The 13415-nt window shown below is 35.8% G+C and overlaps 1 protein-coding gene across 1 annotated transcript; it reads left to right on the top strand.

The window, feature by feature from the left end:
* The first annotated feature begins 1073 nt into the window (after window positions 1-1073).
* Window positions 1074-1622, top strand: LOC113352013 (S-norcoclaurine synthase 2-like). The gene is made up of 2 exons (XM_026595898.1): window positions 1074-1248; window positions 1336-1622. Exons 1-2 carry the CDS (start codon window positions 1074-1076, stop codon window positions 1620-1622), a joined length of 462 nt encoding a protein of 153 aa, XP_026451683.1.
* Window positions 1623-13415: the final 11793 nt, after the last annotated feature.

The following is a 13415-nucleotide window of genomic DNA, read 5'->3' as shown; positions in this document are numbered from 1 at the left end:
GGTCGTTTTCAGAAAAACGGTTCCGGATCCCTCCTATTTAATTCACCAGATAAAAACCTTCATCCAGTCTTCAATATCAAGGAAGAGACCAAATCTCAAGGTATCCGAAAAAACGAAGATTATCAAGAAAGGGTGGAACAACTTAAGGTCGGATTGGATAACATTCATTGACCCGTCCTTTAAAAAAGAAAATCTATCCATGAGATATGCCTTCATTCTATACTCATACCAAGAAGCTTTCCTTCATATTTCAGCAGGCTCCGAGTGGGCGTCCTCGGCGTTACATGCGGAAGCTAAAGTCCTGGTAAATGCTTTAAAGTGGCTAAAAATAATATCATTTCTAGCGTCTGTATAGTCACAGACTGTAAACTCCTTGGGAATCTATATCCAAAAAGGATACAAGAGCTTCATGGGTTGCGGAGAATACTATTAAAGAAGCAATTCACTTCTTGGACAACCTTCCTCAAGCTCAGGTTAAATTTATAAACAGGGATTACAATGCTGCGGCGGACTCCATTGCAAAAGAAGCAAGGATCAGAAGACTTCACCACATGTCAACACACTTGTGCCAACGTGTGCGAAAAGAGAGTATTAATTCTAATATTTTTGATGAAAATGAAATTATAGATCTTCTGTATTACATTGCTTAAGTTAATATATTAACCTTTCCCATAAAAAAAAAAAAAAGAATGTACATAAATCTATGCGTACTGTATGTATAAACAACCAAAGAGTTATGAAAATGTAGCTAATGACCGCTGGTTTCACATGCCTAGAAGTTTTGTTGTTCATTAAGTAAAGTGTTTCCATAATGTTTCACAAGGCCATCCAAAAGATATAGATTGATGCTCATCAAGATCTTGCAATTAAGGAGATATTCTTGCAATTAAAGTCTAGTTACTAGCTTACCTTAGGTTTTATACGAGATTTGATGTTTTGTACACGAGATCTTTTAGTTTCCTTTCAAGACAAATAGACAAACCTTTGTAATACTATAAAGGGATCCATACTGAATCAATAAAAATCAAAATTGTCTTTGCCCTAATTGAAAAAAAGAAATCACGGTTAAGTATATGCTTAGTAGCGAACTAGAGGTGGCAGCGCCAGCAGAATTTGTATGGGCTGTTTTCTCTTCTAAGGAAGTTCCTAAACTTGTTCCGAAATTGCTTCCAAATGCATTTGAGAAGGTAGAACTTCTTGAAGGTGATGGTGGTCTTGGAACCGTTATTGACATCGTATTTCCTCTAGGTACATACACTTAATTAGTCAATCAATCTAGTTATTATTAATCTTAGTCATCTTTCTCGTTTGCTAATGCTTGTTATGATTTACTAGGACATGTGCCATTGTCATACAAAGAAAAGATCGTGACAGTCAATAACCAAGAACGTCTTAAAGAGACACAACAGATCGAAGGAGGATATCTCGATATGGGTGTAACATTTTTCATCGAAAGTTTCCAGATGATAGAGAAAGATGCCGACTCATGCATAATCAAGTCCACCGTTAGATATGAAGTCCCTGATGATCTTGCTCCTAACCTTTCTCATCTCATTAGTGCTGAACATCTTCTTACCATGGCCAAGGTTGGAGCAAAATATGCTCTCAGTCTTAGGCAATAAGTATCACAATATTGAAAAATGGTGCTAGCCAGCTTAAAACAACTCAGTTGGCCAAGTATTCGACTCTCTCGTATTTTAATAAGGTCAAAAGTTCTGGTGTCCTCGTTAATACGCTTGCGTGTAAATCAGGGTCTTCACCAGTCAACGACAAAATTTTCTGAGTCAAATGGAAATGATGTGCCCAACTCACTCCGATCTGTCTTGCAAGCGTGTCAATCAGACGGAGGTGGAGTTAATGAGATTCCTTTTTATTTTGGGTCCTTGAATTTTAATCAGGTTAATTTTACACCCCTGGAGTTATTCCAAAATTTTGATAATTCAAAAGCTATGGTAGAAATACGTGTAACAGTTACGATGCTTTATTCAAAAAATATAGCCGTTGAAGATCAGAATTTTTTTGATTTATCCAAGGACATTGAGGTTGAAAAGTCGGTGGATTTTCATATCTCCTTGAATAGACAACTGTGTATCAATTGTGACAATTCTTACTCTAGAGTTGTCTGTAAAAATCTTCTTCTCAACCTAAAGAATCTCAACCTAAAGAAAACAGAAGAGATAATATCATGGTAGGTTTGTTTGCATAATTCACCATTTTCAGGAATTTATAATCCCATGGGATTACAAATTCAGAGATTTATGTAAATTTCTTGTGTTTTTGATAACTCAATTAAAATTCCTAGGATTTATAGATTTTTGTTGTATTAAAGTCTTTATACTGTTTGGCATTACCCTCAAATCTTAAAACTGCATATATATGGGATTTAGAGTTAAAAAAAGTGGGTCATAAATCCCTTGATAAGTTTCTCAACAAATCTTAGGGGGGAGGGGTCGGACTCCATATGAATCCAATAGGAAACGTGATTCCAAGGATTCGGACAGCCAACCAAACAGAGGGAAACATAATTCTACCAAATCCCCTGGACCCATAAATTCCACTTTTAAAATTCTACATCCAAACCCACCATAAATAACATTCTGGAAGATTTAAATGGGCTAGATGATTATGATTCAGTTGATGAAGAAGAATTTGCACAAGATACTTTTGTTCTTCTAGGGCGATGGAGAATTCTAATGGATCTTAACATCATGTCCTGGAATATTAGGGGCTTGAATGATGATCTCAAAATTCAGGCAATTCGAAAGAATAGAGTTTCTATTTGCACTATCCAAGAATCAAAAATGGAAAATGTAGATGAATCTCTGGTAACATCCTTATAGGGCAATAATAATTGTGAATATGCTTTCGTACCATCAGAAGGAAGCTCTAGTGACATCATAACTCTATGGAATGGTGATGATGTGGTCATGGAGGAGGTTCTTTTAGGGATTTCTATTTGACTATCAGATTCAGAAACACTAAGGATAGTTTTATTTGACTTTTCACGTCATTATATGGTGCATCTGATCCAGTTGACTATGCACAATTCTGGCAAGAATTGGGAGAAATTCGTACTATTATAAATGAACCTTGGTGTGGTGGTGACTGGAATGCTATCTTATGTTAGGCTGATAGAAAAAGAGTTGGTGGTACTAAAAGAAACAGAAGAAATTTCAGACATTTTTTTGAATTCTCAGAATTTGCTGGACATCCCAATGGCCGGTGGAAGCTTTACTTGGACAAACTCTCAAAATCCTCATCTTTTACAAAGACTAGACATATTTTTCATGTCAATGGAATGGGAGAATCAATGACCAGGTTTGGTACAAACGAGACTAAAAAGACATACATCTGACCATGCTCCAATTGTTTTGAGAACCATTTCTTATCTCATCCAAATTTCTTGAACAATATGAAAATTTGGTGGAACAATTTATGTTTTGCTGGTAAACCAAGTTATATCCTTGCTAAAAAGCTTCAAGGATTGAAATTTTTTATCAAAAATTGGGAAGAAATACTTTTGGATCCTTACAAGCTGAAGTGGATAGACTTGAAAATCTTATTGATGTGATGGAAAGTCTGGAAGAGATAAATGGTTTATCACAAGAGGATTTTGATAAAAACGAAGACTTCAGTATTCAACATAAAAATTCTTCTCTAAATCTAGCAAGAAAATGTCATGCAAGATCTAAGGGTCAATGGCTCATGGATGGTGAAAGGAATTCAAAAAAAAAAATTCACAAAAATGCTTCTTATAGATATAGAGCTAATGGCATTACTTCTCTGATCGTAAATGATAATATGTGTCATGATAATGATACAATAAATTCTGAAGAAAAAAGATTTTACAGTGATTTGTTCAAAGAAGAATTTTCTCTAAGACCAAATTTTGATGACTTGTCTCTGCCATCTCTTTCAGTGCAAAATAGTATTTTGCTGGAAATGCCTTTGATGAAGAAGAAGTGTGTAATGTAATCAAATATTTTGGTTTGAACAAGTCACCAAGTCCATATGGGTACGCAATGGAGTTTTTTTTAAAGCAATATGGGATATAATCAAGCCTAAATTAATGAATGTTTTTCATGAATTTCACTCTACTGGCACTCTAGATTGGAGGCTCAATTGTACTAACATTATTCTTCTTCCAAAATGTGAGGGTGCAGTGTCTATGAACAATTACAGGACCATTAGTCTTATTGGTGGCATTTAAAAAATCATTTCTAAGTGTCTTGCTGACAGAATGAAATTTATGATGCTAGCCATTATTTCCAAATTCCAAGGTGCTTTTGTAGATAAGAGACAAATCACAGATGGAATCCTTATTGCCTCTGAATTGATAGATGCAAGGGAAAGATCTAATACTCCAGGATTAGTAGTCAAAGTGGATTTGCAAAAAGCTTTTGACAATATAAATTGGAGTTTTCTAGATTACACAATGTCCAGATCTGGTTTTGGGAATTTTTGGAGGAAATGGATTCATTGGTTCAACTCAAATGTCAGATTCTCTATTTCATTGAGCGGCTCTTGCTCTGAGTTTTTTAGAAGCAGCAAAGGGGTAAGACAAGGTGACCCTTTGTCACATTTCTTATTCATATTAACGGTTGAGGTTCTTTATTTGATGATTCAAAGATCAGCTGAGTTAAACCTTATTCAAGGTTTCAAGCCATCTGCAAATGGAGACACTATTAACCATCTACAGTTTCTGATTATCTAATTATTTTTCCGGATGACAGTGAAGAACAAATTACAAATTTCAAGAAAATCTTAATTGATGGTTTCAGGCTTGAAAGTAAATTTCAAGAAAAGTGCTCTAGTGGCTGTAGGAAATGCTCAGTTTGCATATTCTTGTGCTTTAATTTTTGGCTGCCAAAAAAGTGCAATTTCCCATAAATTATTTGGGAATTCCTTCAGGAAGTAAATCCAAGTCAGTGACTGTTTGGGAGGTGATTTTACAAAGATTTTAGAAGAGATTGAGAAATTGACAAAGAAGATACCTCTCAAAAGGAGGTAGGTTGATGCTTATCAAGCATGTCCAATGCATCCTTCCAATTTACTATTTATCTATTTTTTCTGATTCCTTCTTCTGTAGAAAAACAAATGAATATTATTATGAGAAGTTTTCTTTGGGGTGCTGGAAAAAAGAAAGTATGCGTGGGTTAGAAAATCCTTATCAAAACAAAGAGGTGGTGTTGGTGTAAAAAAGTTGAGACTCATTAATAGAACTTTACATGCTAAGTGGATTTGGAGACACAATACTGAGAGAAGAGCTTTTTGAAGGTCAATAGTTCATAAAAAGTTTGGTGGCTCAATCAATGCTCTACTACCTCATGATTCTAAAAGTTCAGTGGGTAAAATTTTGTGGGCAGGCATCATAAAATCCAAAAGCATCATTCAACAATATTCTACCGTGTTCGTTCAAAGTGGAAATAAATGCTCATTCTTGAATGATATATGGATGAGAGGCAATCTTTATCAAGCTTGTATCCATCTCTATATAGATTATCCAGAAATAAAAATCCTACTATAAGGAAGATGAAGTGAGAAATGGTAGATGATTTGCCGGGTCAAATTAATGCTCCTAATTTGGCTGACAATGGAGATGATTACCTCTCTTGGAATCCTGGTAATATTTTCTCTGTAAAATCTTGTTATGATGCTACTGAAGTTGCAGGGTACATCAAGTTTCCACGCAAGAGCTTATGGAATCCAAGAGTTCCACAAAAAGTGATCCCTTTCACTTGGAGTTTATGCTATAATGCAGCTCCTACTCAAGATACTCTACATAATTCTATTGTTATTAATGGGTGCATTATGTGTAAGAAGGTTGCTAAATCCAACTCACATTTGTTCTTGCATCGTGATGAGACATGAAAACTCTGGAATTTTTCTTCACTAGTTTCAAACTAGTCTGGGTTTTCAGGGAGTATGCAAAAGCAACTATTTGGGAATGGAACAAGAAGAAAGGGAATTCTCGGAGGAACAAGTTGTGGAGCATGATTCTTTTTGCCATTTGGTGGGTTGTTTGGAATGAGAGAAACGAGAGACTCTATCAAGGAAGACACTTGCAAGCATTTCAACTTTCTTTTGAATGAAGTAAAATTCTTACTCTATAATTGGTCTCTTGGAACTAAAATTTTTGAGAACATTTCTCTAAACAACTTTTAGTTCAACTGGGAAGGAGTGATTGGATAACTTCTTTGATATCATGTTAGTCTTTTAACAGTATTTTGTTCATTGTGAGTTTTAGCTTCAGGCTAGTTTCTTTTTGTTATTTAAGTGTTCAAGTATGCTTGCCATCTTTGTAACACTCTTTCATGGTAGCCACTTCTTTGTGGAAGACATGGCTTTTTTTCTTAATTTATTTAGCCCTTTCTGAGTAAAATAAATAAATATTGCCTCTAGTCGCTGGTGATATCGCACTTTTTCGTCTTCTTGATGTAATTCATGAGTGATAAAAGTTAATAATTATGTTTTTATTGATAGGAAAATAATTAACATGATCTGTTCTCATGATGCAGCATTTGGGAACCAAGATGATGCATTGTTTATTCAAGGCATATGATTTCCTTGCCACATCAGGGTTTACAGTGGCCCTACTTCTTTCTTATTATCGCATGATCCATGTGACAAATCATGAGAAAGTTTCTCATGATTTCCCATGACCACTATATTTACATCATTGTCAGTAGGCTCAGTACCACTCCCACTACCTATGAACTGATATATAAGGCCACCACTACCACTGCCTATAAACATTTTAAAAATCAGTTTTCCATTTTTGCATGTCTAAAAACTCGGACTTAAGCATGATGCAGTACCCTAATATGGCATTTCAAGACCAAGTTGCTGCAGGAGCCATTATGCAGTAGGAAGCTTCTGGGACACTCACTCTACACTCTTGCTTTAATATTTGAAACTCTATACATCTTTACAAACTCAGAGGAAACCTTTAATCAAGTTATCTGTTGCATGTTTACAAACTCAAAGAAAATAAAGCCTTTTATCAAGTTCTCTACTGCATCTTCAGAAACTCGAAGAAAACCTTTGATCAATATAAATTAACGGTTGCGTATCAGTATAACATAACATCTATGGATGAATCTAGTAATTTAATGTTAGATATTCCTATCAGAGAAATTCCTGGAGGTTATGGCATACCAATAATCAGCACAATAAAAGATCGTTATGATTTTTCTATTTTCAAGGTCAAGCTGAGTTTTTCAGTCAAGGGTAGATAAGTATAACAATACTGTTTTCAAGACCAACATGCTTCTTGTAGAATTCAACAAGGATCTAAATGCTAAGGTAATTGTTCTTCTCGATGCTATCAGCTTTCCAATTCTTTTTGACGAAACAAAGTTGAAAAAGAGGATTTTTTGTTGAGATTATTAGTTCCATATTATCTTGGCAATCTAAGATCATGCGGTTTATAATCCTTACCACAACCAATTTGTTTTGAGTTTGATTCTCATATTCTAACATGGTATCAGAATAGGCTATTTGCGACGAGTCATTTGATCGCGCCTTTACGGGCGTGGCGTGTAAGACCCAACGAGGCTACACGTGAGGAGGAATATTGAGATTATTAGTCCCATATTTTCTAGGCAATCTAAGATTCTTCGGTTTATAATCCTTAGGGAAATTCCTATGGAAATCAACAAAAAATTTCTTTTGTTGAGTCACGTGGATGAACAAACACGCTTTTGCACTATGGGAAATCAATAGGAGGTTGATCATCAAACGCGCGGATGAAAGAAAAACGCCAACGAGTATAGAAGAAATGCTGGCGAGTTTGTTGAAACCACTGGCGGGTTAAATAAGACTGCGCGTGGTTACTTTTAAACGGTCACTGGAACAACAGTTTCTACCCTATAAGTACTTCTCGAGTTTCATCTCACAAATTCAAAACAATCTTTCATCCGATCAATCTTTTCTTAATTTCAATTGCTTTCGATTTTCAACCATGAATCCTGATTTTGGTTCTTCTGAGGAGGATATGGAGATGAATGAAATCTTATATGAAGAAGAGGAAGAAATGTATATGGATATTTTGCGTCAAATGGATGAAGATGCAAATGAAAAGATAGAAGGAGGCGAAACTTTATGTTATAATTACAATCCGGGATCATACCAAAGCCTTTAGAGCCACCTGAAGTTATGACTGGAAGATGGACGTGGCGAAATCGGCATTTTTACCACGACAAGATGATGCATGGTCCACAACTTGACGCAAAGGATTATTGCCGAGCTTGGTCTGCTACAACCTTTATTTAATTATCAATATGATACACGACATGTACGAGGCTTTAGGCCCGTACAAAAGGTCACTGCGGCCCTCCGTATACTATGCTACGGGGTATCAGCGGATTCCACAAATAATTACATATGTATTGGGAAAACAACCGCCTTTAGATATCTCAAATTGTTTTGTGAAACCATAATCGAGCATTTTGGTCCAACCTTTTTATGAAAGCCTACTCAGGAAGATGTTTAAAGAATCACTACAGAAAACACCGCGAGGGGTTTTCCAGGAATGCTAGGTAGTCTTGACTGCATGAACTAGACGTGGCATGCGTGTCCGGTTAAATGGGAAGGCCAATATAAGGGTCATTATCCAAAACCAACTGTAATTTTGGAAGCTTCAGCTACTTATGATTGTGGGTTTTGGCACTCCCGGGTTCAAATATCGATCTCAACATTTTGTATAAGTCACCATTGTTTGAAGATCTTAAGCATGGGATTGCGCCGCACCGTAATTTCACCATCAAAGGTCATGACTAAACTCAGGTTTATTACCTAGCAGACGGAATCTATCCATAATGGTCAACTATGGTTCAAGCATATAGTCAGACAGGTTTTGGAATGACAACTTTGTAGGATAAAAAGTACTTTAACACCCAACAAATGAAATTTAGAAAGGATGCTGAACGCGCTTTTTGCATACTAAAAAGGAAGTTCGCCATTATAGCTGTGCCGACACGCTTTTTTGATCTTCAAGAAATGAACAAGATTATGCTGACTTGCATCATCCTGCATAACATGGTCATTGAAGAAACCAGACGTGCCTCAACCTGGACTAGTTTTCTAGATGAAGATTTGAGGTCGAGGCTTGTGGTGCAACATGGGCGTCCGGCAAGAGAATATAGACTTGTCACTGACAGAATCCAAAACTGGGGACTCTATGAACAACTTAGAGAAGATCTAACTAAGCACGTTTGGGATTTAAAAGGAGCAAGAGACGATGCACAGGGGGGTAGAGGCAGATATATGTTATTTTTCAATTTGGTGTTGTTTATTTTAATTAATGTGTTATTTAATTTAAAGTTGGTTGTTTTTCAATTTAATAATTTTTATTTTCATGCAGTAAGACTAAACTTAAACTTAAAATTAAGGCAATTATATTAAAAGTAACTTTAACTAAACGATTACATTTAAATTAAACTTAACTACTAAATAAGAATTAAAATCAGTTACATCTAATCAAGACGGTGTTCATCTTCGTGTTCTTCTGAGGCATCATCTTCGTCTTCTTCCATATTCTCATACTGGCCAGTTTGTTGAGGGAGTTGTCGTTCCGCCATATCCATTTTCTTAGTCCATACAACAAGTTGCCGTGCATTCATTGTTGAAGTGTCGAAGGAGAGTAGCTTGTTTATCTTAAAATCCCTAAAGTTTTTTCTCGCGAAAGACGATTTTTTCGAAGTTGATTTATAACAATGCCACAATCCCTGAATCTATATGCTTCTATCTTCATCTCGAATTCATTATTCTCAACATAGTTGAACTCATTTGGACCTCCTTCTAATAATGCTCGTTGGGCTGCGTCTCTCGCAGCTTATCCAACTTTCTAACCCGCTCATCTTCTTCTCTTGACGTTGGTGTTAACTTCTAGATTGGAGTTGTGTTGTTTCTGACTACTTGGAGACTCGGTATATGTAGATCCAGTTGCTTCGGGTGAGGAAGCAGGCCCACCATTCTGAAAATCCTGTGAGATTGGACCATGTGGTGATCTTGCAGGCACTTGATTACCTTCTAGCAAGTATGGATGAAACTTGTTAAGCACCATCTGAATGGTAAAACAAGTTTCATGCTGGAAATCAGTTTTGTGGGATCTTTGCCACTCTTCCCGACATCTTCATTCCACATCCGGTTCACCTTCACAACTTTTTTTGTCACGCCACATTTGCATGATCAGAGATACGTATTTACTAAAGGTGCTGAAATTGCGTGAAAACGATGAGACAACCCGTCGGCATCACGACCATGGATGTTACCGGTTTCTTCACAAAATTTTTCTAAAATCTTTCCATAAAAAGTATTCTTTTCTTTATAACAACCATTGATTTGATCTAATGTAAATAATACATAATTCCTGCAAATTGATTCTTCTTCATCCATCGTATACTCGACATCATGATTTCTAGTGTTTTTTCGTAGTGATTGTTGTGTTGTTGCGATGAGGATGCCATATTTGTTAGAAATGGAATCTATAGATTTATTTTCTGGTAGATTGAGTTGATATGAGCAGTTGTGCTTGAAATGAAGGAAAAGTGAGTATTGAGATGTTATGAAATTGTGAAATTTTTAGGTAGAGATGAAGAAGGTGTGAGTTTTAAGTTTGAAGATGAGCTTAATTTATAGGGAAAGGAATAAGAGCCGTTGGATGACGAGATTGGAAAGTATTGGCGGTTTTAGATTACACGATGGAAGATTCACCTCAAACGCTGGCATTTGTAGGAAAAAATGGCGGTTTTGGGTCACAGCCAGCGTCTTTGGATAACACGCCAGCGTGTTTGGTGCCTCCTAACGGTTATTAATCAAGCGCACGCCTAATCTACTGCCGCACTCAACAAACCCTCAAATTTATTGGGTTTCCCATACATTTTTCAAGTTTGTTGAGTCCATAGTGGGAGCAAAATAAACAAATCTTTGATATTTTTCATTTTATAGGAAATGCTCTTAAGGCCACTTAACTCATAGCCAATTGGTTTTGATTTGGATGCCCATATTCTAACAGTCTTTATTGGTACATTTATGTCTTAAACTTCTTTTACTGGTGGGTATACGGTTTGCTCATACCTGGATCCATCAAAACCTAAACATAACCAACTCAAAAAACTTTTCTTATCACTGCTCGCATCACGTCATAACAGTATCATTCCTGGTTTTAAGTCTCAGATCTTTGCGATAACATAAAAGCTAACCTACATTCTTCCAAAAAGAAAGAAGCTGGTTTCAATATTTTAGATGATAAAATGTGCTTGGATTATCTCTTTCACTTTTTTTCATTATCAAAAAAAAGGATACATAACTGGGTACAGATGGTCCAAAACTCATAACAAAATGGTTAGTTTTGCAACTGTACCCATTGATCACACTATGTTTACCAAAGATTTTCAGATGTTGATGACTTACTGTTACATACATTTCAATTACCTTCCTGTCTCGCGAAACCTGATTATCAAAAGATTTTTGATGCTATATATTCTTCATTGACTTTATTTATTTGTTAGAGCACTGCTCGGTCGAACTCGCAAGCGTTGCTATCTCAAGCTTGTTTGCCAAGTTTAGTTGATCAAAACTATACACTTGATTTCTAGTCTACTTATAGCTATGTCTCGGATTAGGATAAAAGTGTGTAGTTGAGCTTTAGACTTCACAACGTTCTCTAATTGAAGAAGAAGATCTACTGAAGAGGTTGGAGGAACTTCATCAACAAAAGTTATGTGGAGACTAAAACTTATCTATCACTCAAAAGTTTATTTTATTCTATCTTCTAATGAAACTAAGTCGTACAACTATATAAACTTTTACATTATTCACAATTTGATATTTCGAGCCGAGTTTATCTCGTATGTATATGTTTCAAAATACGTGTTGGAAGCATTTAGCTTTAGCTAAGTTCATCATATACTTGACGAGTTTAGTTGGAGACAATTTATTTGTTGGAAACTAAATATTAAGTCAAAGATGATCATGTGAAAATTACCTTGAACATCTTACATGATTTGTGTGAGACAATCATTTGATGTCAACTTTGGAAGTTTCATATTGACCGATTAATCACTTGAAAATTAATCGAAGCTAGTGGTATGTGTAAGATTACCATTGTTGTCTTCCAAGGATGTTTCAATGATTGAATGAGAGTCATAGAACGACTACCATGTCTGGATATAATACAAGTTGTATACTTTGTATGCTAACTGTGTAAGTCTAGTTCAGGTCTGGAACTATTGTTTGCGACTGGTTTACCTGTGAAAAGGTCCGAGTTGTTTTTCGCGTACCCTGTTTGCGAACGGCTAGAATAGGACAAGTACGGAATTGTTTTTTACGTACCCTGTTTGCGAGCGGCTGGACAAAGACAAATTCCGGAACTGTTGTTCGCGTACTCATTTAACGAACGAAGAGGTCAATCTCTAAAATCGGCAAGTATGGATTTTCATACTAATGGAATCAAGTTCGTTTGTGAACGCAATTTGCGAACTAAAGTCCCTGGAACTTGTAATACGGTATGTAAACTAGTTTTACAAACCGTGGCATTATGTTCATGAATTGGTTCTTGTATAAGTATTTTGTACAATTACAAACCAAACCGATATTGTTTCAAATGGTTCATATATATATATCTATGAGATGATGAACATTTGAACAACTCTCTTGAAACACATTTAGATTCATTTGATTATCTATCATGATTGATTGATCGATCATCATATTTGATCTAGAAGTGTTAGATGAATATGGCTAAGTTATAAGTGTTAATATGGATAACTTCGGTTAACTATTATTGATCCAACAAGGTATACTCGTTTGGGTACGATTCATCCATATTTAAATATAGGTATATTTCAATTGTGTTTATCAAGCTAATACCATCTAGCGGTGGAGATTGATTGCTTAGTTTCTAAGAAGACTTAGCTTGAATCTTAAATCAGGAGTTCATCTAACGGTGAATATCAATTTCTTTGTTACTAAGCTATCATAGCTTTGATTGTAAGCAATCCTGATTTAAAAGACTATATAAGGGAGAACTCTAGCATCTGGGAAACCTAATCCCGACTTTCTCGTGTGTCCTAGTTGCAAACTAGAGTTGATTCTCCTTTAACCTAGGTTTTCCAAAACCATTATTAGGTTAACGACTTGAAGACTTCATTTGGTATCCGTGAAGCCAGATGCAACTATTTTCTATGTAGTTGCGTATTCTGATCTTACTTTTTCTACCCTATTGAGTTTTATCTTCTCTAACATTTACTCGAGTTTTATCTCCGATAAATAAGATATAAAAAGTAATCACAACAGTTCTTCGTCTCAGACTCTTGTGATTCTGCAATAACTTCTTCTGTTAATCAGTTAGGTTATTATGAGGTGACTAATATTTCTAGGCTTCTCTTCGGGAGTATATGTCCTGGGTATTA

This window comes from Papaver somniferum, chromosome 2, assembly GCF_003573695.1.
Source record: "Papaver somniferum cultivar HN1 chromosome 2, ASM357369v1, whole genome shotgun sequence".
NCBI classification, from domain to species: Eukaryota; Viridiplantae; Streptophyta; class Magnoliopsida; order Ranunculales; family Papaveraceae; genus Papaver; species Papaver somniferum.
This window is presented reverse-complemented; position numbering and strand designations above follow the sequence as displayed.